This window comes from Chaetodon trifascialis, chromosome 4 (genome assembly GCF_039877785.1).
Source record: "Chaetodon trifascialis isolate fChaTrf1 chromosome 4, fChaTrf1.hap1, whole genome shotgun sequence".
In the NCBI taxonomy this organism is placed as follows: domain Eukaryota; kingdom Metazoa; phylum Chordata; class Actinopteri; order Chaetodontiformes; family Chaetodontidae; genus Chaetodon; species Chaetodon trifascialis.
The window spans coordinates 11,820,138-11,847,692 of record NC_092059.1 but is presented as its reverse complement, the minus strand read 5'-3'; the positions used below and the strand labels follow the sequence as shown (position 1 = coordinate 11,847,692).

The window sequence follows — 27,555 nt, the reverse complement described above, 5'->3', positions numbered from 1 at the left end:
TGATTTGCACATATTCATAATAATAGATTGCATGAGTAAAGAACTGATCAGGACTTCAGTAGCTGTATACAAGTTTATACAAGCTATTGAAATTTGTATAGTGTATGAAATGTACAGGATTCAGTAGAATTGTATTTATTTGGGTATGTTTTGCACTTACACTAAAAATTCAGTTATATTTCCTTGTTGATTTTCAGCTTCTGATGCCTGTCTGGCGTCTGTATAGTTGCCATATTTTTTAAAAAGATTTTTTTTTTTTTAATCAATTTCTGTACTTTTATATTATTGAAACAATTACACACCTATACGGGCCATACCATCTTAGTTATAGTTTTATAATACTTTGAATTTCTAATGACCTATTGAAGCACTCATTTTATATCACCACTCTGCATTTCCCTGACAAAACAATGGCTGATAATGGTGTTAAAAGCTTTTCTGCATTTTTCCCAAGAACTCACATCAGCCCCCCGCCCGCTGGAAGCGGTGCTCGGGAATTGTTGGGACCAGTTTAGTGTTGCTGCTGGAGAGGTGGAGGATCACGGTGACAGGGGATCGCGGCGAACCCCCCGCCTTGTGCAACACATCTTCTGTTCTGCGGTAAAGATGGCGGCGTCAGAGGGGGCGCGTAGCGGCCGGACAACGGCAAAACGATTCTGAAAAGATCCAGATTTGACCTAATCTCGCTCGTTGGGTACCGTCAATATCCGCTCGGATACCATCTGGATCACCGGAATAGAGACAATCGCTGTCACACGGCGGGGTTGCGATTTTATTGTTAAAGGCAGGGTGGGTGGGTTTCACTGATAGCTGCTAACGTTAGCTAACGGGATAGCCAGGCGAGCTAATACGGGCTAGTTAACGTTAGCTCGGTTAAGAAGAGCGGGGAGGGGATTGAGGAAGACTATTCGGGCCAGGCCGCTCCAGCTTGGGGGAATGTGAGCCAGAGGTGTGCTGGGGGTTTACTCGCTTCGTCCCAAACGTCCTTACGCCAAACTACCGGGATGGGACAGCAGGTAGGCCGTGTCGGTGAGGGCACATCGACCGGACTCCAGCCACCACAGCCCCACGCGTCCCAACCGCACCAAGGGAAGGGGAATCGGGGGAGCGGCGCCGGGAGGAGACCCCGAGAACCCGGCAGCAGCACCGGGACACCGCCAGGCAGGGCTGCTGCAGTCAACGTGCCCGACCCAGGGATCAATATATTCACGCAGCATTCAGGTAAGCAGAGAACCACGTTAATGAAAGGGGTGTGGGTGGCGACGGAGGAGTCCGTTTTTACTTTGATATTTGTTTGCTGCTGATTAGCGTTTGCTAGCAGAGTCCATGCTAGTTTGACAACGACGCGTTAGCGGAAATAGCCATGCCAACCAACCTTAGCTTTCCATGTCTCATCCATTTTACTGTGTGTCAATTTGTCCATTGTCTATGTATACAGACAGGTGGCCGTTTATTCAGAAGATGGACAACAAGTTTGTCCAAATTTGACACCGAAATAGCATTATGTTGAAGCATAATGTGTTGCATGTGACCTAATGGTCCTCAAAAGAGAGGAAGAATCTAACGTTGCTGTGCTCAGCCTTGGGATCATGACCGGGGGTTAGCTAGTTATGTTTCCCTCTAAAGCCCCTCTGTGTCGCTTTGATAAACAGTGATTCTTGCCTGCGGAGGTTGAGTAGCAATTCCACCCCATTAACTCACTATAGCAGCCACCACAGGCTCGCATTACAATAGCTAGTGGTTTTCACATGCTCACTTACATCCTCTGTCTGATAAGGTCTACTGTTACAACACTCAGCAAGCTGACTGCACAGTTTGCTCCAGTGGGAAATCTGTGTGAATTATTTAAGTCACCTTCTGTCATTATAAGATCACGCTCATGCAAACATCCAAGTTCCTGTTATGTGATTATATTTTAGTACCCTGATGTATGTCTTCTCGCATGATCAGGGAATTTGTTAGGTAACTCATGTATTAAAAAATAATGCGAGTTAACAGTCATATATTAAAAGGTGTGGCAGTGCCTCCCATCACCCATGTTCCTGCCTCAGAGCAATGGCAAGGCACCGATACTGTTATCTGGCTCTGTGAGTCATGGAGAAATAGCCCAGCAGTAACCCTTCTGTGCCCTAGATGGCCTGCCTCCTTCCTCCCAGTCTTCTCCCCTTCGGCAGCCTGTCTCAGTGGCTGATCTGGGCTTATAGATAATGGGGATGATAGGATGTCTACTAGGCGATGTGCATAACATCATCATAATCACTATAAGGCAGGTTTACCCTTATTTTTCCCTCTGTGTGTCTGTCTGTGGGTGTAAACTGGGGATGCTTGATGTCTGTCCACCTGCAGTTGCCTTTGTTTTTCACTCCCATGTCTCCCCCACGGGATGATCTCTTCACATGTGCTGAGTAGATGTAAAACTGCTGGCGTAAGTTTCCTAGTTTCCGCTGATGTCCCAGACCTAACTTCCTCATGCCACTGCAGTAAGCAAGGACACACAGAAGGTGCAAGCTTTTGGGAATGGAACACATTTTCACTTCCAGGCTGGCACATCTCGAAAGTAACTCCAACTAGAAGTACATAGACAGACAGACAGACAGACAGACAGACGTACTAAGTGCAGCACCACTGTGTCTGCACTGTTCTGTTCTCTCCGATGTCGGGGCAGGAGTGGCCTTTTTATAGCAGCCAGGATGCAGTCACATAGCCATTCTGCAGAGAGACTGCTACTCTTCAAAGCACACAATAATAGAACAAAGACTCTTAAGTGAGGAAGCTTGGGACTGAGCACTCAGTCTTTCACTGACTATCAAAGTGCCTTTTTTCTGGTAGTCTATTTATGTGATAATGATGCAGCATTATCGTACACATCTTTGTGGGTGAAGTTTGGACTTGTTCTTTGAAGGAGGCTATTTTGATTTTGCAAAGTCAGTGTTCATTAGGGCTCAAAATGGATTTTTGTCATTCGTCAGTCAGTTATTTTTCTATAAACTGCTTTATTATTCAGCTTGTAAACTGTCAATAAATCATAAATCCTCTCATGTTACAATCCCAAATTGATGTGTCGTTTAGTATGACCACAAGCTGAAGAGCAAGTGTGTTGTTTTTGTAGACTGTATGATGTCTAATAACAAAATGTATAAGCAAGCAGCTCCTTTAATTTTTAATCAGGTATCTGTAGTCATTTGTGGGATAAATGCCTAGATAGAATCAGCACATTTTCTGTTCACTGATTCATGTATTCCACAATAATGTTGACTGGATTGATGAGGTGACTAGATTTGATTCCTGTTGATTTGACACTGACTTTGTGTGGCCAGGTCTTGTCAAGAGGAAGTTAAGATAAGTTAAACCTTATTGATCCCATGCAGGGAAACTGAAGTTCCACAACAGCAAAAGGAAGTACAGGAACAGATGCATCATAGAGCTGTGACTCAGTCAGTTGTTTTTTCATAAGCTGAATGGCTATAGAGTCTTTCCCCCTGAAAGATATCAAAGATCATCATGTTGAAATGGTTTTATTAATCCAGCTTCATAACCACTTTATAACAGACTAGCATACTTCTGAGGCTAAGTGATGCCTTCTTGGTGTGTAATTGAAAGGTGCCAGTCTATGAAGAATGCATTTTTCTCTGCTGAAGGCACGGCTGTGTGCCGCTGCCTGTCTTTCCATTGAGTATCAGTGGGTATCATATGTGCACATGCTTCTACTAGAGTTTCTGTCAGTATGCTTGAAACCACTGAGTCATTTTAGGGGGACAAACAAGAGGCTGGAGGCCATTGGTGTAAATTGGCTGTTAATATGCCTGACCCAGTGGCCTCTACCTCCCCTTTCCCTTCACGTCTCTCTCCTCAGTAGTAGTGGATTTTCCAGAACCTGTAGATTCCAGCGTTGGGCTGCCTTCCTCTATCCTAAATTCTCACTTTAGACAAGGTGAGTCAACTCCTGTCCCCTGCTCAGGTGTACAGTAGTTCTCCTCAGCTCATCACAAATTTAGTATCCCTGTCTCCCTACAAGCCAATGTTTGCACCTCGAGACAGACAAGCCAGCGTGAAAACACTGAGCTAAACAAGGACAGACAGGGAGCAGATGGCCTCTGTGCTGATTCAAAGGGAGACAGCCACCTCCGTGAGTATTGGTTAGAGTGCAATATTGGTGAATCAGTGGCTGCAACTTATTGATGGATCTACCCCTTTGGCTGTGTCGGGAGTGCAGACATCTCCATCTCTGTGGTGGGTTCATTTGACACACACACTGCAGAGGAGAGAGTCCTTTTGAATTGACATAGAGGGTGAACCTGTTAGAAATTGCCTTCGTGAATGAAGCCATAGCAAGGTTGTACTACAGCTGATTGCTTTTCAGTCACATCTTCTATTCTGCCTTTCTTAATAGAAACTGATATCTCGCTTGTGAAAAATCAGGGTGGGTCAGCCTGATTGGTGGATTGACTGTGTAAGGAACCTGTAATGTTACTTCTGAGGGTTCTTTTATAAAATCAACAAAGTGATAGGCCAGTCTATTTTTACTCTAAACAGATCATAGAAATTGGGGCAGATGAGTGGATTTGAATATTTTTTGGCAGCGCTGCTGATAGTGAATGTAGAGCCAGCTGTACCTAAAGTGCAGTACTGTTAAAGCTGCCAAGAGGAGTAGAGAGATGCCTGGATCCAGGATCCAAGGGTCTAAGCTGATTTGCATCACGGGTGAAATTAGATTAGAAACAAATCCACTTTTCTGTGGAGTCTATGTGCTAAAACCCCAACAACCAGGATAAGTCACACAGCAGCCACCGCAATATCAGGGGAAAATCAAGTTTCAGATGCTTTGGCGGGTATGGGTGAGATTTTAATAGGCTTTAGAAGATAATATCCTGGAGTACAGATGATTTGTTGATTAAAAAAAAAACTAGCTAGTCAGTCCTTGTGACTACCATTAACCACTAGGAGGAGCCATGGCCACACCTCCTCTGGGTGAAACTGGCTGGAAATTGGGGCAAAACTGATGAGACTGGCTGATTGTCTCAGAGCTGGGAATGAGTGTGATTAGATGGATGCGTTTGTAGAAGCATGGAGTGTTTCTGTTCACATAATTTTCACACAATCAAACATGGTTTATGTCAGAAGACTGCATGTACCATTGTGCACTCTGTAATGGTTGTTAAATAATGTATGTCTCCCTGTGCCTTCGTCCTCATCCCTGGACTACAACTGACTGCCAATCCTCTTTATCCCCCCTCTGCTATTAGTCCCTGCCTGTCTAGAACCCATGTCTCACAATTCAGCAATTCAGAGATTTATGTCATTTTCTTGTAATCATAATTTAAGACATCGATCAAATACTTAGTGGAGTTTTTAAAAAGTACGACAGAGGTGAATTTTTCTGTTTTCTGCCTTGAGTTTTGTGTAGTTTTGGCTGCGTGCTTCTGTGCCGAAAGTTGTAGCTTTGAGCCTTTGCATCTGCTACCAGTCAACCTTCTGTATTTCCCAAAACCACAGTCCTAGTTTTTATATCCTGGCCTCGGCTCTCTGCAGCTTATATCATTAAAGAATGAGGATTAATCAGAACAGTGAGCGATTGGCTGTGCAGATGGTGAAACCATCCCTTGCATCTGTCAGCTCAAAAACACCAAATGTTTTCAGCTTTGTGGAGCGGTCTAGCCAAATTGTTTTTTAGTGGCTCATTGTTAAATCGCAGTTTTCACTCTTAAGCTGCAATGGTGCAGCAGGGGGAAAAAAATTTGATATTGGGTACGAAAGGGGGGCAGTCCCTGTGCCAAGCCTGTTAAGCATTGATTCACTTCCAGGATCAGTCCTCTGTTGCCGGCATTATCACTGCTGCTTATCTTGTGGGTTGCAGGCTGGAGACTTGGCTGGAAATGTACACATGCACACACTTACTCTAGACACCCACGCATGCATGCTCATGCATACACGCATTCTCACTCATGCTGTCTCTCTTTCTGTCCATCCTCGTCGCTGAAGTTGCAGTGTGCTGCATCTCCCTGAGGATTATTCAGCACATCCTACTCCTTCAGTGTAATCGCCCCCCAGCTGACCAGTCAGTCAGGAAACCTTAATCTGTGCACCCTGTGGCACTGCTGTCGTCAAGTATCCTATCTGATGTGCGTGGTTATTCTGAAAAGAGGCAGTTGAAAATTATTCATTTTTACATGACTTTTAGTGCTCAGTGAAGGATTTCAGGTCACTCTGCAGCCTCCATTAAACCCCACTGTCATGTTGTGTGTTATCATTACATGAGGTAATAATGCAGTAAATCCAGATTGAATTTGAGACAGTATGTGTAAGATGAGTAGATAAACCATACGAGTGAGGAATGGCATGGCACATACATTGAATGTGGATGCTCCACTGAGCTGGTTTTGCAGCCAGAGGCATGTCAGCAATCTGACTAGCAGCAGAAGTATCGGGCTCCAGTCGGTTCATTAAACTGAGTCATTGTAAAGCAGCTTAAATGTACATCCTCGCTCACCTTAACCATGCCACAGACAGATTAGCTGTTCCGACATCAAGATTAGCCCTGGGATTCTTGTGTAAATCCTCACTGCACAGGAAGAAGAAAAGCAAGCGGGAGGCTGAGGTGAACACACCTCTTTATCTGTGGAGAGTCGGCAACATAAACACACACGCCTCAGTCAGACACTTTACATCATCCACATGCATTGCATGATGCATCGGACAAGAGCGGACAGATCTGCAGTGAGGACAGTGCTCTGACATCTGCTGTAGTCATGTCAGCTTAAAATTTCCATTCATTTTAATTATTTTGGATTCGGGGATTGAGCAAGCCTGAAGTAGAGATACTTACTTCCAGAGGTGTGTGTTTGCTTTTTGTAATGTTACATCACAAGGACTGAATGATATTTTTAAGCACACACACCCTGTATTCTGCACCAAACAGGTCAAAGACCCACGATGACTTCAGGTTAACTTTATATTGTGTGTGTGGATCAAAATATAAGTAGCCTATTGAAATATACAATTAGCCATAGCTTGTCAGCATGTATTTGTCCACCACTCCAGTGTGGTTGAGGAGTTTGTTTCAAGTCATCATATGCCGTTCATCCTCTCTGCTGTCACATAAAGGAGCACTTAGCTTTGTTTCCAGCACACCTAAAGGGAAGCACTTAGAGCCCATTATTAACTCATAACAAGCCCTGAGAGGGGCAGCCAGGGCAGGGTGAGCTTTAGGTTAGGGTTCCATTCTTTTCCATTCCACAATGATCCACTGGCCCTTAGGCTCAGACTGGTGTTTGTTCACTCCCTAATTGGCGTATTTCCATGTACAAAGCGGACATGATGGCTGTATAGACAGAGCTGAATGGGGAACGTTTGCAGACGTTCCCGACAGGGGCCTGTGTGTGAGTGTGTAACTACTTACTCAGAGAGGTTTGCAACACCAGGATGTGTCAAAGGCGGGGGATCTGATAGTGGAAGACTAATGAATCTGCCGGTGTGGACGTGTGAACTCTGGACACTGTGTGTATTTGTATACGTATATGTGGTTATTAAGTATATGCTGCATATACACTGGTTCCACCGCTGATGAACTTGTGTGTATCAGACTGTTATCTGCAGTGTTTTCACACGTAGTCCTCATGAACAAGGCAGTATCTTTCTGAGCCAGAACAGACACACACACACACACACACACACACACACACACACACTTGTGATGTGGCATTAATGAGGCTATTGTCCTTTGTCCAGTCCTCATGAACAACAACTGACTCTCCTCTAGAGCAATGGATTCTGTGTGCACGGCCTCTCAAACTGTACATGCTCATAAATCTGTCTTTAGAAACTAACATGTTGACTTATATACAGTTCAAATGATATTTTTTTCACCTGTGTTGATTAATCTTGATCGATAAATCCATTAAACATTTACTCTAAAAAAAAAAAAAAAGGCCTCTGGCAAATTGGGACAATTCGGAGGATTAATCAGATTTTATTTCCAATAATGATTTTGGCCTCCAAAGATTATGAAAACTAATTTAATTGAGATTAACACTATTATTGTGCTAAATTGCGTCTCACCATTACACTCTTGTTTTATCTTGTGTTATAAATCCAGCTCACCCCTTTCCGTCATGGTGAAGTGCTTTTGTCCCTCCGTTAAAGCCCAAACTCACTCTCAGTCAGGTTGCGGCATGTTTAGCTCAATGCAGTGCGGTCAAGTGAGCCTTCGTTTGCGAAAACATGGTCAAACCAGCCGCCGCTTCTGTTTATATGCGCAACTCTCTGTGCTGTCATGGTACCGGTGTTTGTAGCAGCCAAAAAGCATGAGAGAGCCACATTTCTACCACCCTTTCTCACAATTTGTAAACCAAATGAAAATTACGTTGTAACACACATCATATATGAAATAAGTCTCTTAAATAATTCTGATCTTAACATTGACCAAATAGGGTGTGTTGGTTTGATTGACAGGCATCTCAGCCCTGCATACTATACAGTGTTGTAACACAGGTGCAAGCTTTGTTACTTTGCAGTTACTGGTTATATAATGTATCCTGCGCTTAGTTCACACTTCATTTTGCCTGTTTGATTACCCTATGAGACTGTGACTAATCATTATTATCATTACAGATTAATCTGTCCATATTTTCCAGTCAGTCGATTCGTGTTTGGCTCTCTTGTTTTGTCTACAAGACATCGGAAAACAATAAAAAATGGCCACTACAATAGGCTTCAGCACTGGGTGACATCTTTAAATGTCTTGTTTTGAGTCTAACACTCAAAGCTGTTCAGTTTACAAAGATATATATAAAAAAAAAAAAAAAGCAGAAAATTTGCAAACCTGGAACCATCATTTTCTCCATCATCTTTTGCTATCCATACATAGAAACTGATCATTTTTCTTTTGATTGACCAATTGCTTAATTGTTGTAGCTGCAACACACAGACTGTTTCTCTATATGAAAATTTTACTGCTGTCTGCACAATACTTGCGTCACCACAGGAAAAGGGATTTTTTCAGGAGTGTTTCCTTATCCAAAGTTAAGGAAGACTTAGAGGGTGTCTTATGCTGGACAGATTATGAAGGCATCAGACGTAGAGTGATTTGAGCCTGTATTAATAAACCTGACTTGACTTGAGTCCTCGCCTTTCCTTAACTTTGAAATTTCTGGCAGTAATTGACAACGTCTTTAAACGTTCCCTCAAATCTCCATTGGCGATAACACAAACGCTACATTTGTGTTTTTGTATTTATGAGCAGTTCAAACAAAAAAAGAGCTATTACATGATTTATCAGTGAGCCACACTGCTGTGATCCTCTGTGATTATCAGCAGACTAATAAATGCCTGTACTATATTACAACATACAGCAGATCACTCTAAACCAGTCTCTCAGGCTCCAGTCTGCCAGTCTAGTCTTTTTCTTTTTTTGTAGATATCTGTGACTCTCCTGTAGTCTTCCCCTCTCTGTCTCTGAGTCTGCCACAGGATCTGACCTGTCCTGTCCTGTAGGTTTCTGCAATGTCTTGTGTGCGTGGGTCTCATCCGCAGCATTGTCTCAGGTTTTTGTCAGGCTTCCTACAGGCCGCCAGCCATCTTTCTTCACACACCGCCACTATGAGCTCTGCAGAGTTATTTTTGGATGTCATGCTGTTATGTTTTGTTCTCCAGCAGCTAAAAATACACCCTTACCTCGCTGGTCATGGGTTTCAGATACGATCTGTATTGTTTTTGATTCGGGTGTGGAAGTGATGTTATTGTGTTGCTTAATAACCCTGGCACAAGGTGGTGGGTTGGTGAAGTGAAAGCTTTATAGAGACACATGGAGGCACAAACTCTCATACAAACAGCTGCGGGGGAAGCAGCAGGGTGGCAGGGTTGTGGGACAGCCAAGGAGTTAGTCTCACCATTGGTGTGTGTCTACATGTAATGTATGTGTGTGCGCGTGAGTGCATGCTTGCCTTAGGACCAGGGTCACCTCTGTCCCAGCTGTCTTAGGGGGTGCAAGCTTGGCGTTCCCCTCAGATTTGCAAATACCCTTTCTGCTCCGCTCAACACAAAGCCGTAGTTTTCTTCAGAACGCACATGTGCTACACTTCACAGCACGCACACACTGAGGCACCCGGACGGGCACACGACATACCCCACGCAGACCAACTGCTCCCTCAATCAAACGCTTCAGCACATGAAGTTTGAGCTCAGACAAGTGGAACAGCATCTTGCTCTTTGTCTGGCATAAGAAGGATTTAGAAGCAATTTAAGACATACGATCAACTGAATGAAACTGGATCATGCTATGAAAACAATTTGATGTAATTAGGTTCCTTAATTTGGGCCTTGGAATACCTGACGATGTGATTGCGTTTCTTTTTGTGTCTTACTTCGTCTGGGATGACTGGAATTGAGATTCCCTAAATCTGACAAATGGCATAATATCTCCATTTCATTAAAAACATTCCTGAGAAGACTGACGTGATATGTAGCTGTGTAAGAGGAACAGCTCTGACAGTTGGCCCAGCCTGGCTGCAGCAGTTGCAGTCATGCACATTTACACACATCTAATTCAAAAGTGTGGGTCAATAGGACCCCCACCCCCAGGGGGAACAAGACCAGCCATCTGCTGTTGGCCACAGCGCTGGTGCAAGCCTCACGCACTCCACACACACATCACATTCAGCTCAACTTTCCTCCATACCATACACCCTGCCCTACCCCCCAACCTCTGTATATACATGCCCCCCCCTTTACCACACGCCTTTCTTGCTCCCTCTCTGCCACGTTTCGCATCCCTTACAGTGCATTAAACCACAGAGAACATCAGTCATGGATGTCTGCGCTCTCCAGATGGACCTTGGAAATCTTGACTCCCTTAGGCCACATCAAAGCTAGCAGGGAGTTCCCAGCAGGAGGCTGCTAGTCACTACTGTAGCTGCAGAAGTTTAGGTGGTTTGATTCAAGGACGGCGTGGGTAAATACTTTGTCTGGGGGGTCTCCATCTCCCTCTGGTTGCTTCGCATAACAGTGTTACTCCCACAGTGAACGAGATGATTTAGAGAAGTAACTCGTGCTCCTTAGCCTTTTTTTTGCCAGGAGAATGAACACTTGTGCTTTTCAGTCTCCATCGTCCGAGTCCACATAGACACATTCAAGCTTTAAAACAACTGTTTGGAGTCAGCGCAGCGGATCGAGAAAACCACAGTGTTTCTTTGGATAGCTGACCAGACCAGGGCAGAAGATGTACTGGGAACTGTGGCTGAGCCAGGTCACGGCCAGTGCGGCGCTGCAGTGCATGCTGGTCCAGAACAAAGGTGGGCAAGCGTGTGTAGGTGTGGACAGACTAAATGGAGCTAAATTATTTGGCAAAAAAAATATTTAGTGTTGATTTGAACATAACTCTCTGTTCAAATATCCCTGCTCTCATCCGCATGCATGGCAAGAGTCTGCCACATGGTGTAGACTCAAGATGGCAAATGCTGAATTATTTGATAAATTTCTGCCAACTTTGCAAGATTAGAGCAACGACCCACAGTTTTTATTCAGTATTATTGAATTTTCATGGTCCAGTTGAAGTATTTAACATGGTTTAATTGGCAGTGTCTCAGAAGCGTAGCGTGACAAGCCTCCATCATTCTCACTGACTTAATCATTATAATCATGATGATAAAAAAAAGTTGTCTGGCATCCAACATTTATCAAGTTTGTGCTCCGAGTTCTCAAATTAAAAACCAAATTTGAAAGAAGTGCTGATGTCTGAGCTGTGTGTGATTGTTGACACATTAGCCAACCTTCTGAGAGTTTGTGGTTTTACACCAGTTTCCTTTTAGCTTGACAGCGAGGCATTGTTCTTGTATTTGTTCATTTGGTTAGCTGTTCTATTACTTGACCAAGGACATATACATATCTTCGTTATCATATGGGGCTAAATATCTTGTCATGAGAGTTTTCTTTGCCACTTTCACTAGAACCCGACCTTGTTGGCAATAATGAAACCCGTGTTAAGTATTACATTCAATGTTTTACTGCCAACTGTAATTGCAGCCACAGAATCAGTCCATGGTGGCACAGGATGAAACGACACCATGACAGGTTGCGTATTGGTGTTTGTTGTTGAAAGCACAATTTATATTATCTGAAAGAGGGAGTAAATTGTCAGGTCTGACAGTGGACAGGATACAGTACAACTGCTGCAGGATGAAGAAACTGGTATGAATCAACTCATTTCCTCATTTAACTTTTGCCTGAATGTGTAGTTGGTAGCTTATCCTGATGGCAGATGTTGAAAAGTGGAAGTTAACCTTTAGCTGTCCTCATCAGAAATCAGAACATAAGTGCTTAGTGTTGTCTTTTTCTTTTAGAATTCCATATCATACCCTTATGATTTTTTTCCTTAATTTTAGACTTCAACAATAACTATTTAGTTGCGTTTTGGCTGAAATAGAAAATTGGTCTACAGGATTCAAGACCACAGCATAAAGACAGTTTGTGCTAATGTACTTCACTACTAAACCACGTGTATGTACACAAGTCGTATATATTTTTTAAAAAACGACCAGATCACCTCTTTTTATGGTTTGTATTTCTTTTGCTGTTCATCATACATCATGATCATCATCATACCATAAACTACAGCTTGAAGTTTAAATGAAGAGTTAAATGAACATTGCAGGTTTGATTTGTTTAGATTACATTCAGTTGTGGGTACTTTGTAAGAACATGAAAATAAATGTAACGTCCAAATCTGTCATTTCTTTCAGTAATTGGAGTTAGTCATGCGCTTCTGCGAAGGACATTGTTCGGTTAAAGTTTGAGCCGCTGCTTTCACGCTTTTTATTTTCAAGCAAGAAAAACGATGCTATGTAAGGGCTGTTCTGTTTAAAACTCGCCTGTGCATTGCCGTGCTTGTTCTCCATTCTCCGTCCCTCTATTTCGCCACCCTCCTCTCCCACTCACCCAGCAGCTGTCCAGACATGCAGCGACATCGGCAGCAGCTGTTGAGTGCAGTACGTGTTAGCTACGCATGTACTAGCTGATCATTGTGTGTCTGTGGGTGTGTGTGTGTACTGTAGCTATGGTAATCACTGCATCCCATGTAGGGAGGGAGTCTCTCCTATTCCCGCCGTGTAGCTCCTCCCTCTTGGTCTCTGTATATACACACATACAAAAACAGTCCCACCTCAGATCTTACCTGGTTTGGGCGAGACACGGCAGGCCTCTGTGTGTAGCCAGTGATAACAGTAGTCTTCAAAGAGTGGACTGGGTAAAGTAATGCCTTTGAGGTGCCTGCAGGCAAGCAGCAGTTTCGAGGAAGAGTGGGCGGCTCTGAGCAGCCATCATCTCCACACAGGGTTCAGGCAGAGTAAACCGTCTGGGCAGACAGGTAGACCATCTGCAAATTGGACTTTTGGGATTATGGAGAATACAATCTGTAATATGTGATTAGAGGACATCAGTTTTATCTCTCTGCTATCTTGCTACTTAAGTACCTTTTGCCTCAAGACAGTATTGGAATGGGACAGCTTTTAGTAATTGCTGAGCAGTTATTAGGCTCAGAACAACTCATTGTAACAGCTTTCAATGTGTTTTACTGTAGACTGCACATTTTTTCTATCTGCGATTCTGGCTATGTTTTATATTTTTCCACTGTTGTTCGCCTGTGCAAGTGATGTGGCGTTCTCAGTCCCACTTTGTTTTCCCATCTCATTGTTTTTCTTCTCTCTCCCTGACCCTTGCCCTTCGTCTTCCTCCAGAAGCTCTCCACCGGCCGTTCGGCCTGGATTCGGCTGCACTGACGGAGGCGGTGCGCTGGAGCTCCAAGGAGAACCTGCTGGGGGCGGCCGAGAGCGACCCTAACCTCTTCGTTGCACTTTATGACTTTGTTGCTAGCGGAGACAACACGCTCAGCATCACCAAAGGTCAGTGATGGCACGACACTGATTTTGTTCTTCTGACTCACTGTATATTATTTGCAACAACTGATTATGTTTGCCTTGTTAATAGGGCGAGCTCAACAGCTATTGTGTGTGCTAAACCAAGCAGTTAAACTATACTTGCTCACAATAGCATCACTGAATCTTTGGCAAGTTGGACTCCGTAGTGTGTCTTAATGTCAGATTATCATCAGTGCAAATACATCGTTATATAATTTCCAGGCCGTATTTGTTAAATTCCTCATGACTCGCAAAGAATATTTCGTAATGTGAAGTGCTGAAACATGAAAGACTTGCCCTCAGGGACGCTCTGTCCATGCATCATCACTGAAGCTTGTTACTTAGTTACGTGACGTTCCCTTCTCAGCCACGCCTCTCCTAAGCAACACTGTTGACGTTTGTTGCGACAGAACAGATCGATTACCTTACATGTAGCAAAGAGTCATCAGTAAAATGCTTGAGGCAGCGCCAGTGATTGGCAGGTCAGCAACTCCTAGAAAGAATCTTTTGTGAGTAAAAGTGTAGTTATGCCAGAGGAATGTGGTGTAACAAAAGAGCTCAAACAAGCGCTACTGTTGTGACATCAGCAGGTATCTGGCCCAGCTTATAGCCTTCTTTGTCACCCACCCACCCCCCCACCCACCCCACATCTCTCATTCACACTATACTTTAATTCTTTTACACCACCTGTGAGCCATATGTTGTTATCCACTAGTTCAGAGGTTGAAAAATGGTGTCAGAGCTTGTAGCAAGCTTTAATTATCTGAAAATTGTGCAGAGAGCATGGCTAAAATACCATTGATGCTTATACGGTGTCTTTATTATTATTTTTTACTGTTTTCTAATTTCTTACTCCTCTCTCCATTACACACACTCTGTCTTTCAGTCCAAACCTCCTCTCTCCCAACCAGCAGCAGTTAACCGGTCAACCAGTTCTCCCCTGAGTAATGAGCTGAAAATATCTTCATAATATTATCCAGAGACAGTCAGGCTTGTGTCCCAAACCTGATCTAAAGCATTAAACGTGGCAGAGTGTGTTAATTATCCATCGTTTTAGGACTTCCAAGGCAACTGCCTGGGATGGAAATGATGTTTAGACCCTGACTCATGGAGTGAATCTGAGATTCCTGCCCACATGCTTGCAAGCACATGTGCACTCCCAGGCTCCGCTGCACTTTTCCTATCTGTGCCACTCTTCCCTCTGTGACATGGAAACACCCCAGCCTCTAATGCTGCGTTAACCTGGAATACGTTCAACTGTAATAATAACAGGTGGATGAATGCAGTGGGTGGAGGCTGATCGCAGGGAGGGGCTCAGCAGGCCCCTGTCTGGGTCTAAGCATTGCCTCCTCTGCGTGCCAGGCCAAACCAAGCTAGGCCAGACCAGAGCCCTGCTTCAGGCGCGCATTGCTCCCAGTGTGAGGCAGGGAGGCAGTCAGTGTTTCCACTCACACAAAACTTACAGACACAGAGGAGACTGATGGATTGGTGGGCTGGATGTGGATAACCATCTCTGTTTAACGTAGTTCTGTGGATTGCTACCATAGAGTGTGCCATTTTAAGAGCTAGACCTGCAGCTCTGGTTAGGGGTTATACATTATGGGCCATGGTTGTCTAACTAGACTTACTGTAGTTAAACGTCTGCTATTCCTCACAGTTATGCGACCGAGTCATGATAGCCTAAAGCCGCGTTCAGATCGACTCTAGCCCTGCGTGAAAAACCGCAGTCACCTCATTAATTTGAATGAGGCCAGCCCGTCGGTGCAATTTGCCAAAAAACACAGGGTCATCCGGCAAAAAAAATTTTAGTCTGGCTCAACTTTTGCTGCAGCGCGACGTCATTCGGCATGGTGCTGCTGTGACCAGCCAAATACATGCAAGCGCACATTCCTGGTGGATAACTCTGAACAACGCATTTCTGTTCATTACTGTTTAACCTCCCGCCGAAAGATCAAATATTTGCCACTGTGATAACTTTCCAGAGTTGGGAAACCCACTCTGTGAGTATTATAAACCGCTGTGCACTGTTATGGCATCTTATAAGCCTGTTAATCTGTTACTCCACCTGGGTCAAATTTAATTGTCTCGCCAGGTACCTGAAGCAACACGCCCACACCAACGCAGCTCCTTGCGCTGTTTTAACGCAGGACTTTTTTTTAGTCTGAACGCCCACTGAAGGATAACATACCATGTAGTCAGACAGGAAGAAAAGACAGCGTAGGAAATGTGTGGTGGAAGTGCAGCGGTAGGTGGACTTTTACTCCCATCTCCCTCCCGGGCCGGCTGAGCGTCACTGCCCTCTTTCTTCTCTTTCATCTTCCCCTTTTCTCTTTCTCCAATCCTCCATCAGACTGGCAGGACGGACCGTGGCTTCATTCAGTGTTGTTTGTTGTACTGATGGCGCCCTCCCTCCTCCAGTCTCCAGCACACTGCCGTTCTGCTCCCTCATGTCTTCCCGCACTTGCGTCAGAGACAGACAGAGACAACAGACCAAGTCACTACATGTCTGGTTTTGCCAAGCCCTCTATGACAGATATGCAGTTCACCCAACCCTATCATTGTTCCATAATGTTTGATGTAGTTTCAATGAGAGGCATGTCGTATCCATGACTCCTCTCTACTGTTTGTGACCTGTTGTTAAGACATTATGGCCGACGCTGTAACCTGATCAGACATTTCATTCGATGTTGCACCTATTCAAGGCATTTGAAAGAAAGCTGAACAAATAAAATCCTGTAATCTGCGTCAGATAGTTAATCTTAAAAGAGAAGCAGTTTCTCAAAATGATTAGAGAATCTTTGCTTTTGGGTTTTAGGCAAAATGGCTCCCAAGGTTTATCCAAGTACTGATTAGCTATAGTCTCTTTTTAAAGGGCACAGGAGCATCTCTTTAACCACCAGATCGTGCTGCCACCGATAATCGTTTAACCAAGTCTCACAAGTTGCCTCCTATGTCCAGGTGAGAAGCTGCGTGTGCTGGGCTACAACCAGAATGGAGAATGGAGTGAAGTGCGCTCAAAAAACGGCCAGGGTTGGGTGCCCTCCAACTACATCACACCAGTCAACAGTCTAGAGAAGCATAGCTGGTACCATGGGCCCGTGTCACGCAGCGCCGCAGAGTACCTGCTCTCATCCCTCATCAACGGCAGTTTCCTGGTCCGGGAAAGCGAGAGCAGCCCAGGGCAGCTGTCGATTTCTCTCCGCTATGAGGGCAGAGTCTACCACTACCGGATCAACACAGCCTCTGATGGAAAGGTAGAGTTCAGTAGAGTGAAGTAAGAGTTTGAGTAAGAGTGTGACACTGCTGACTGTAGTTGGTGTTAGGACATTGACTGCATTTGTTAACTCTCACTCATCCTCTCCTCTTTTGCTGTGTCCTCACCCACCTCCATGCCTCCTCCTTCCGCTCCCCCTCAGGTGTATGTGACGTCTGAGAGCCGTTTTGCCACCCTGGCCGAGCTGGTCCACCACCACTCCACCGTAGCCGATGGCCTGGTCACCACCCTGCACTACCCTGCACCCAAATGTAACAAGCCCACAGTGTACGGTGTGTCACCCATCCACGACAAGTGGGAGATGGAGCGCACAGACATCACCATGAAGCACAAGCTGGGAGGCGGCCAGTATGGGGAGGTGTACGTGGGAGTGTGGAAAAAGTACAACCTCACGGTGGCTGTCAAAACACTCAAGGTACGAAGGCCCTCAGGTCATTATTTCACCTTTTTATCTGTACATCATGGGTCATGAGCAAAACAGTAGTTATAGATCACCACCTGCTGGCAGACTTTGGGATTACAAGTACACAGGACACTGTGCCTTACTGGTCTGTCTGTCAAACCCACTGATAAAACTCTTCTGTCTTTTCTTTTTGCAATTTCTGTAATGACAGGAGGACACCATGGAAGTTGAAGAATTCCTGAAAGAGGCAGCAGTCATGAAGGAGGTTAAACACCCAAACCTCGTTCAGCTACTAGGTCTGTACCACTGTAGGGATCACTGATTGTAATTTGTTGATGAACCTTTGTTTTCATTTTATGTATGAATATTTATTTTAGGTTGTTGTTATCTGCATTCTAACTGTCGCCTCTCCACAGGCGTGTGTACGCTGGAGCCTCCGTTCTACATTGTGACCGAGTACATGCCACACGGCAACCTGCTGGACTACTTGAGAGATTGTGACAAAGAGGAGGTGAACGCTGTGGTGCTGCTCTACATGGCCACTCAGATCTCCTCTGCCATGGAATACCTGGAGAAGAAGAACTTCATACACAGGTAAGAGGACAGCCTAGGTTTGTTTGTCCGTGCCCTTGTCCACCTCCTATATCAGAGTCGTCTAATTTCTCTCTCTTCCCCACATCTTCCTCTCTCTCCCTCTCCTTCCCTCTCTCAGGGATCTTGCAGCGAGGAACTGCCTGGTCGGAGAGAATCATGTCGTGAAGGTTGCTGACTTTGGTCTGAGCAGGTTGATGACTGGTGACACCTACACTGCCCATGCAGGGGCCAAGTTCCCCATCAAGTGGACTGCACCAGAGAGTCTTGCATACAACACCTTCTCCATCAAGTCTGACGTCTGGGGTGAGAAATAAATGTGATTACACTCATATGAAGTGTAGAACCTCATCCCTTGTAGCTTATTTCAAATGTGCTGATGTTTGATTCATCCTTACAGCATTTGGGGTGCTGCTCTGGGAAATTGCCACCTATGGCATGTCTCCATACCCTGGCATCGATCTGTCTCAGGTCTATGACCTCCTGGAGAAAGGTTACCGCATGGAACAGCCCGAGGGATGCCCACCCAAAGTCTATGAACTCATGAGAGCATGTGAGTAGTAGCTGTTTTTCCTACTTCTCACTTACTCACCAAGTAGGTAGACATGTCACAAATTACTGCATTCTCCTCCTGAAAACTTGCCACCCTGTTATTAAAAAACAAGTTTTTAATACCATTTTAAGCCTTTTAAAGTCATCAAATACAATAATTTCTTATAATAAGATGAATATTTGTCTGTCTGTTCACCAGGTTGGCAGTGGAGCCCATTAGACCGGCCTTCATTTGCAGAAATCCACCAAGCCTTCGAAACAATGTTCCATGACTCAAGCATCTCTGAAGGTACGGTAACATGCAGCTCAAAACCTGCTTTCATAAAGCTTCTTTAATGTACACTGCACTGATTAAGCTGAACAGGCTCATTCAGAAGGCTAACTTTTGTTGAATGTAGCTTAGCTGTTCAATTTTTCTAATATATTTTTATCTTTTTTTTTTGGACATTACAGAGGTCGCAGAGGAGCTCTGTAAGACGGCCTCCTCTGGTCACTGTGGACCACTGCACTCTTTCAGTCACGACATGCCCCTGTTGCCTTCCAAATCTCGCACACTCCACAAGCACACAGAAAACAAGGAAAACATTGAGGGTGGACTCGACGGACGACCTGACCACGGCTCGCACGGTCACTCAGGTACAGCCAGACATGCCTCCCTTAAAACCACAGAGTCAAATGCACCACATTATGATTCTGCAGGTATGCCTGAGGACGCCGCATCACAGAGTCACCTGCAGCGCCGCCAAGCCCGCCGCCTGAAAAGAAGGGCCATCATTTTCCTTCCCAAATGACAAGTGCAAGCAAGCATCAGTCTGGCATGTGGTCAATCATGCGGCGCTGTCTCAGGGCAGCTCTGCAAGCACAGCCTGACACAGTCCCTGTATGTTGGCATAGAATTACAACTCTGTCAGCACTTGATAATATCAGGAAAAAGGATTTCATTTCTGAGGAGGCTCAAGGTTCTGTTTATTCTGCCAGGAAACTTCAGTGCTCATGTTCATGTCATCCAAGACCAATTAAAAGAAGTTAAAGATAAAAATAAAACTATAATTGAACAATAAGATATAAATATGCATACATAAACATGTAGCTCACAATATGATTGAAATCATTGCTTTGTGAGGCTCTCTACATTCAATAGATCCGTCCTCCAAAGATTCCCAAAGCACAAATGGTCACTGTAGACGACTCCTGCCATGTTGATTGAATACTTTATATACTTAATTCATCCTGCCTTTACTAGTTTTACTGACATTTCCTTATCCCAGAACACAGTAGGTCATTCACAATACGTGAAAAACATTTGAGAATATTTCAGTTTCCAAATGCGGTTTCAGTTCATCTGTCATGTGATCAAGGGGTCACTCAACCATAGACACTATAAATACAATCATACCGTGAAGTCAACATCAGCATGTTCAACCCAACCATTGTTCCTCGTCTCTGATACATACAGTGTGTATAGAACCTGTTTGGGATGGATTGAAGATCTTGCTCATGTTCTGTCTTGTCCCGTTTGATGCATTGCTATTATGCCCACTTCCCAATCAATACTTGGTAACACATCATGTATTCATATTTGCTAACCCTGATATTAAATTTCCATGCTATTGTCTGTTTGTCTTGTCTTGTTTAACTTATTTATTTATCTTATACTGAAAATAAAATTTTGTTTCATTTGTGTGTTTACCTGATGTATAAAGAAGACCACCTGTCTTTGTCTTGGTCTGTCTCTTCTCACCTCTTCTGCCACTGTGGCCGTTTTGTTAGCCTTTATGTTTTGGTCCACGATACAGTCACATTAAAAAATTTTAAATCCAAGAAATGGGAGAAATCTTGTGAACATGCAGAATGTTTCACAATGTCATAAAGCACAAAACAAAACTCACTAAGTGTCCACTTGATATCAATGAAACCACAAACATTGAAAACTTTATGTCTGTGTTGTGTTCATATATTTAAAAATGGTTGCTTGTATACTAAATGCTCGTGATGAATAGACAACCATGCTGTTTAAGAAATACTGTGTAAGTGATTTATATGTGCCCTTATTCACTTCACATAATGTTTGTAGTTATAATGGATTAGGCTCTGCAGTTTTTCCTAATTCATTGCCTGGTTTGAGAAAACTCTGCACCATTCTGTATTGATTTATAGTCCAGAGCAACTGAAAAATGCATTTCCCTCCTCGAGCAAAGTTACGCAACAACCCTCCTAGTAACAGGGCAATTTCTGTTTGGCATGTGTTATCAGCAAGGCCTAGAGGCTAATTCACCATCGCATCTTTTACAAGGGCAACATGTAAATCATTGAGTCAGTGTGTGCATGCTCATGTCTGGCATGGCCTCAAAATGTTCCACCCCTTTTTCTGAAATGTTTTTTCCTTACTCATGAGTCTCCAGGGAGCAGCTTTAAGAGAGAGAGAGAAATCAAAACATCTCATCACAACAGTGCACAGCTGTCTGTTACCATGAGGGACATTAATGGATAGGCAGCATATGAAGAGAGTAAAAGACTTGAGAGTAGCGTTCCTCATTACCTGTTTCTTGCCAGAACCTTTACACAAAGATAGATGTGTTCCTGTTATACTCAGCCCAGCTTTGTTTTAGTATTTAATCCCGTCCTCTCTTCTCTTTCTAGGCTGGGCTTCTACTTTGTTTGGAGGGGACGGCCGATCAGGCAGCTCCCCGGCTCTGCCCAGAAAACAGCAGCCACGAGATAAATCTCCCGGCAACCTTTTAGAGGATGCGCAGGATATGGGCACATTTACGCGAGATCGCAAGACTGGCTTCTTCAGCTCCTTCATAAAGAAGAAATCTTCCTCCTCTTCCTCCTCACCATCCTCCCAGCTGCAGCAGAACCTCCCAACGCCACCCAAGAGGAGCAGTTCTTTCCGGGAGATGGAAACGCAGCCTCACAAGAAATACGAGCCTACTGCTGATTTCAGCGCTCCTCCTCCCCTACCCCAGTCAGACAGTCTCGGTGGCTTTTCGGCCTCTCCCTCTCACTCCCATGGGGAACCCACCCAGGGTCAGTCACGCTGCTGTGGGGCTGCTTTTGGACAGAAACCCTCTGGCGGCGGGCTTGGTTCACAGGTGACGAGTGGCAGCAGTTGGAGTGGGTTGGCTGGTTTTTTCACCCCTAGACTCATCAAAAAGACCCTGGGCCTACGGACAGGAAAGACAACCTCTTCAGATGATGGTGGAAGTATAGCTGGGGGGCCTAAACCCTTCCCTAGGTCTAATTCTACCTCCTCCATGTCTGCTGGGTTGCCAGACCTGGAGCGCATGGCCCTAACTTTACCCAGGAACCGCAGTGCGAAACCCCCTCTCGAAAGGACTGCTTCCACAACCTCCCAGCCAGAGAATGGGGCTGCACGGGCCTCAGAAACTCTGCTGAGGAGGATGGATGAGGGGACTGCACAGATCAGGGAAAGGCCCAAAGCCAAGCTACTACCCCGGGGCACTGCTGTCGGGGTGAGGGCTCCAGGGGTTGGGGGGGAAGTGGGGGAATCGGACAGTCTGTCTCGGGTCAGGGAAGGTAGAGAGGAGAGTGGGGGAGGACTGGACAGGCAGCACAGTTGGCCATCTCCCTCTAAGACTTCTACTTCGAGTGCTTCATCGGCTGCGGTAGGTGCACCAACTCACAACCACAAAGTTCCAGTCCTGATCTCCCCCACGTTGAAGCACAGCCCTGCTGACGTGCACCTGGTCGGGCTAGACTCTCAGGGGAACCGCTTCAAACTGCTGTCTGAGCACCAAGCAGACCGAGACAGGCCACGTCTCGTAAAACCCAAGTGTGCTCCTCCTCCGCCTCCCACCCTGCGCAGCCTGCAACACTCCTACAGCGGCGACGGAGAGGAGCAGGTCGGAGGAGCACCTGTGGAAGTAAACGGAGACACATTGAAAGGTCACAGGTCAGGGCGAATGTCGGGAGGACTGACGACGGGCAGACCGTCAGTGCCGCCACCACAAGTGCCTCCTGCATCTTCCTCCTCCTCTTCCTCATCTTGCTCGGCCACCACCAACACGACTCCCACCAAAATGGCAAACGGAGCCACCACCACTGCCTCCTCCTCGCACACAGCACTGTCTGCCGGTTCCAAAGTCGCGCTTCGGCGGACCAGGCAACAAGCGGAGAGGGTGCCCCTGGAGCGGGTTAGCCGTGAGGCCCTGCTGGAGTGCGCTGAGTGCCTGAGCAGCGCCCTCCACGCCAGCTCCGAAAGCCCCGCCAGCAGCCAGGTGCTGGACGCTGGCCACCAGCTGCTAGACTACTGCTCAGGTTACGTGGACTGCATCCCTCAGATGAGGAACAAATTTGCCTTCCGAGAGGCAGTGGGGAAGCTGGAGCTCAGCCTGCAGGAACTGAGGGCCTCGTCCTCGGGAGGCGGAGGGCTGAGCAGTGTGGGGCCCAACACTGTACTGGACAACCTGCACAGCTGTATTAAAGAGATTAGTGACGTAGTACAGAGGTAGCCACTGTGACACCAACTGTCACCTCCAACTACCCGACAGATCGCTTATATTCCCTTTTTTTATGTTTCTGGTTCTATTGACAACCTTTTGGGGGACGAAATGAGACGAATCTCTAAAGTACCTCAGAGAAATCACTACAAAATGTAATCTTTTTATTGTTTACAAACAGCCATTTCATAAAATGCCAGTGTGGACACTAATTTTGCTCTGACCTGTACATATTGAGAAATGTTTATACCAACCTAAATGTGGTTTAAGTCGCACCATGAAATGTTCGGCCCCACGTCTCCGCCAGGCCTCGATACGGGCCCCTTTGTCAAATGAATGTCGAGTGTATCAGCTGTGTGTAACCAGCCCAGAGAGGATGTCAAACTCACTCTGCTTATCTGTCAGTCTGTCACGTACTGAGCGAGAATGGTGGTGGTTGTGCCCAGCCTTACTGAGAATACTAGACAACTGTTTTCACTGACTAAGCCCGAGCAGTGTTTCACAAATGCGTGACTCATCAGCTGAGTGTACTGCGTTTCACAGGAGTGTTTTGCTCAGTGTCAGGGGAACTGAGTGACCATAAGCCATTTTTTTTAAAGCCATTGTGTTCTAAAGGATTGGAAACAAGATCTGCATCAGGATTCAACATGACTCAAGGTTTTGGGGTCTCAATTTGACACTTTTGTTTTATGTGCAGATGTTTTTTTCTTTTCATTTCATAGATTGTAACTCGGACAAACGTGATAAAGTTACAAAAAAAATCTCCCCAAAACTGCTCTTGTTGGTACTGGATTCAAGCCTTGTTTTTGTGGATAATCTTTAGATCATAATCAACTGTTCTGACACTCACATTCCCACGAGTCCACACAAGGTGAGACCGCTGAGAGAGACTGAAGGGATCACTTCCATCATTGAAAGTTGTGTGCATTTGACAAGCGTGTAAATAAGCTCAAATGAAACATGAGGTTTACGTTTCAGTAATACCAAATACAGGCTTATCAGATCTAAAAAAAAAAGAAAAAAGAAAAAAGATTTACGTGAGTCTATTTTGTTTAAGCTCCACAATACTAAAACAATGAATGTGGGGTGTTTATCATATGCACAGCAGTTGTCTTCGCTTCAGTGACGTGACTGATGTTCTCACATTTAACACAGTGCCACAGAAGTGCGGGTAAATCCCCAGTCCCCTAAAGCATTTCAATATTTATGTCCAGTTATCCTTGCACACATTTCTTCCTTGTATGGCAGAGCGTGAAAGAGTGGAGCGAGGGGAGGGAGAGCACAGGGTAGCGCATGAGGAGGCGAATTGGGACAGTATTTCTATAAGTGTCCTTCTGAGTATGGACCGTGCTGGATTCCCTGTAGCCTTGTCGTGGCCTCAGTGCCTCAAATTCTTCAATGTATGAACACTGCGAAATGCAGAGACCTACTTTACACTAATCACACAGTACTGATCTCTCAACAAACAAACTGCAGTATGTCTTCAGCACATGAGCGATTTGTACATTATTTGGTTCAAAGGAAAAAATGCTTTTTAGAATGTCTATGTCTGAACTTGAATTTTAAATTATTCCTTTTTTTTTTATTAAAAGCACAGACCTATTTTGAAAGAAAAGTTATGTAAATATTTGATTTATTTCATATCCAGGAAACAAAAGATTTATGTGTGGTTACAGCAGAAAGAGCAATGTTTTGGACTGAAGAGATGTATTGTAAGACTGAGGCTCATCCACCCAGATCTGAATATCTGCTTTATGAATGTATTCTTCTTCCGTTCTGAACCCGGTCGAATGTTCATCTGCATGACTCTTTAATCTCTTAAGGTGCCATTCTTTTCTTAAATTTATTTTAATTGTTTTATTGGCCCATACTTCTAATTTTGGTCACACTAAATAAGTAAAGCATCTGCTCTGTTTTTTTGAGCACCAACGAAACTGTGTACAGCTCACATATCTTTTTCTGCTTTGGCTCACCTCTTAATGTACACTGGATAAGGCCTCAGACACATTGGGTCATTGTCACATGTTGCATACAAATACTACAAAATCCAATCTGTAGACACTGCAGGTCCACTCTCAGAATGCCTGTTAATGGCACTTGACGGATCGCCAAGTAAAAGTTTTTGTCAACTTGTTTTGTGGTGCGTTTCATATCTTTTAATGTGGACTGTGTGCTGGTATAAATGCCCCATTTTTTTGCCAAACAGGATCTTTTGAGACAAACGGATGATTCGTGTCTGTTCACTGTGAGTTTCAAATAACACGGACAAAGAATGCCATCATCTTTTTCTCTTTTTCATGATTCTTGGTGCCTTTTTGTCAACAAATCATTTACGAACACTGCAAGAACTCACAGATATGGTTAAGGTCCATCATTAAAACATGAGATTGTGATAAGGATATCACTACAGCATGCGCTTCTGTCATTTGGAGGTTATTGCTCAGATGCAGAAGCTGAAAGGTGCACTTTGCCTAATGACATAATGTATTTAGATACTCCGTTACGAAGGCCATTTATTAGTGGCCATTAACACTGTTAGTGCAGCCTGGTTACATTTCACTCTATCACATGACACATATGAGTGCTGCATTAAACCCAAGCTGCTCTGTTGTCTCATAATCTGTCCACATCAAAGGTTTGGTCTTAGAAATGTCTCTTTGTAATGCCAAGCACCAGTCTGGCCTCTTTGCCTGTTCAGCTTGTGTCTATTTGTAGTGCATCTCTGTGGAGCAGGTTTCCCTAAAAGCCTTATCAAAGAAAAACCTCTGAGAATCAAACACATTTCCAGTCCAGACTGTTTTTTTAAGAAATAAAACATGCAGACTTTCAGTGTCAAAAATTGATTTGGTGCCAATGTTGTTTTTCCTTCTGGAATCTGATACCTGATGTGACGCTGTTTAATATTTGAACTGACCATAAATTTCTGCTCATTCATTATCTTCTGCATTGTCTTCCTTTATGTTGCCTGCATGTATCCTGTATATGTTTTCTTCCCCCTCCTGTCTCCCTGTTTTGGAGAACAGCTCTGGAGAACGTGTGAACACATGATCATACCAAAGGCCACTTCTTCAGTTGTACGAGTGCAATGTAAACCAACACACACACAATAATGGAATATGTGAATCTAAACAGGGATGAAAAATGGCAGAGATGTTAACATAAACTTTTTTATTGTACAAAATATATATTTTGTGTTTGTTTTTTTTATTTAAAGCTCACGTTATATTACTGTGAAGTTTTGCTTATCAGTGTTAAGCCTATTGTAAATAATAAAGATATTGATGAATACTGTTTCATTGTTGGTTGGGTGTCTTCCTGGAAACGCTTCAGGCAGTTTCAAACAGTTATAGAAATTAGTGTCTGCAGCTCAAGAGCAAAGGCACATTAACCTCTCAGGAAAAAATAATGTTAAAGCCCTAAACGGATGGACTTTCAGATGTAATATGAGAAGCAGAAGCATAATTTAATGGAAAAACAAATATATATATACTGTATATAAGCCTTCAGTTACAGTGCATTCATGATATAGAAGACATCCAAGTTGTTTTCATCAGAAACACCTTGAATTTTAGTGTCTTGCCCAACATGTTCGGGAGCCTCGGTGAAGAAATATGCAACGATTATCAATCCTGTATAATTATAGAATTAGTAGGGAGAGTTGACTGTAGCCATGTGTACTAATACACTCCCACACCATCACGGGTGCTGGCTTTTGAATTGATAACAAGTCGGATGGCCCCTCTCCTCTTCAGCCCAGAGGACGCAGCCTCCATGATTTCCAAAAAGAATTTCAGACTTTCAGACTCTGGATCTGGTTTATATACAGTTTCCTCTTTGCATAACAGAGTTTCAGCTTGCATCTGTGACGATAGTTTTTGGATGTGATCCTGAGCTCAGGCAGAGATGTCCACTACAGAACTGTGTCTCTTTTCAATGCAGTGCCGTCTGAGGACTGAAGATCACGGCCATCCAGTGTTGGTTTTCGGCCTTGTCCCTTGCGTGCAGACATTTCTTCAGATACTCTGAATCTTTTAATGACATTGTAAACTGTAGACAATGAAAATCATTGAGAAACATTATTCTTACATTGTTGCACTGTTTGCCATTGCAGTCTGTCACAGTGTAGTGAACATCTCCCCATCTTTACCTGAGAAAGCCTCAGCCTCTCTGGGATGCTCTTTTTATTCCCAATCTGTCACTAACCTGTTGCCAGTTAACCCAGTTCACTGTGACATGTTCCACCAGCTGTTTTCCTTTGTATATCACAACATTTCCAGTCTTTTGTTGCTACTATTACCAACTTTTTTAAACGTTTTGCTGACATATTTTTCAAAGTACAATAACATTTCTCAGTTTCAACATTTGTGC

At 44.3% G+C, this 27,555-nt stretch overlaps 1 protein-coding gene across 3 annotated transcripts; it reads left to right on the top strand.

Annotated features, from left to right (window-relative positions):
- Positions 1–581: 581 nt before the first annotated feature.
- Positions 582–26,478, top strand: abl2 (c-abl oncogene 2, non-receptor tyrosine kinase). Of its 3 annotated transcripts, none has more exons than XM_070960628.1 (11): positions 582–1,221; positions 13,725–13,889; positions 16,863–17,158; positions 17,321–17,593; positions 17,793–17,877; positions 17,998–18,175; positions 18,294–18,478; positions 18,573–18,725; positions 18,924–19,013; positions 19,178–19,360; positions 21,365–26,478. In XM_070960628.1, exons 1-11 carry the CDS (start codon positions 1,005–1,007, stop codon positions 23,197–23,199), a joined length of 3,660 nt encoding a protein of 1,219 aa, XP_070816729.1. In that variant the 5' UTR covers positions 582–1,004; the 3' UTR covers positions 23,200–26,478. The 3 variants fall into 3 exon arrangements, with proteins under 3 accessions (XP_070816729.1, XP_070816730.1, XP_070816731.1); XM_070960629.1 differs by having other exon boundaries at positions 878–1,221; positions 13,728–13,889; XM_070960630.1 differs by lacking the exon at positions 582–1,221 and adding an exon at positions 13,182–13,354.
- Positions 26,479–27,555: the final 1,077 nt, after the last annotated feature.

Excerpts from the sequence above, each read along its gene's own strand:
- abl2 (XM_070960628.1), top strand. The coding sequence starts at position 1,005 with ATGGGACAGCAGGTAGGCCGTGTCGGTGAGGGCACATCGACCGGACTC. Across the intron at positions 18,176-18,293 it reads AAGAAGAACTTCATACACAG|GGATCTTGCAGCGAGGAACT; the intron begins GTAAGAGGACAG and ends TCCCTCTCTCAG. Across the intron at positions 18,726-18,923 it reads CTATGAACTCATGAGAGCAT|GTTGGCAGTGGAGCCCATTA; the intron begins GTGAGTAGTAGC and ends TCTGTTCACCAG.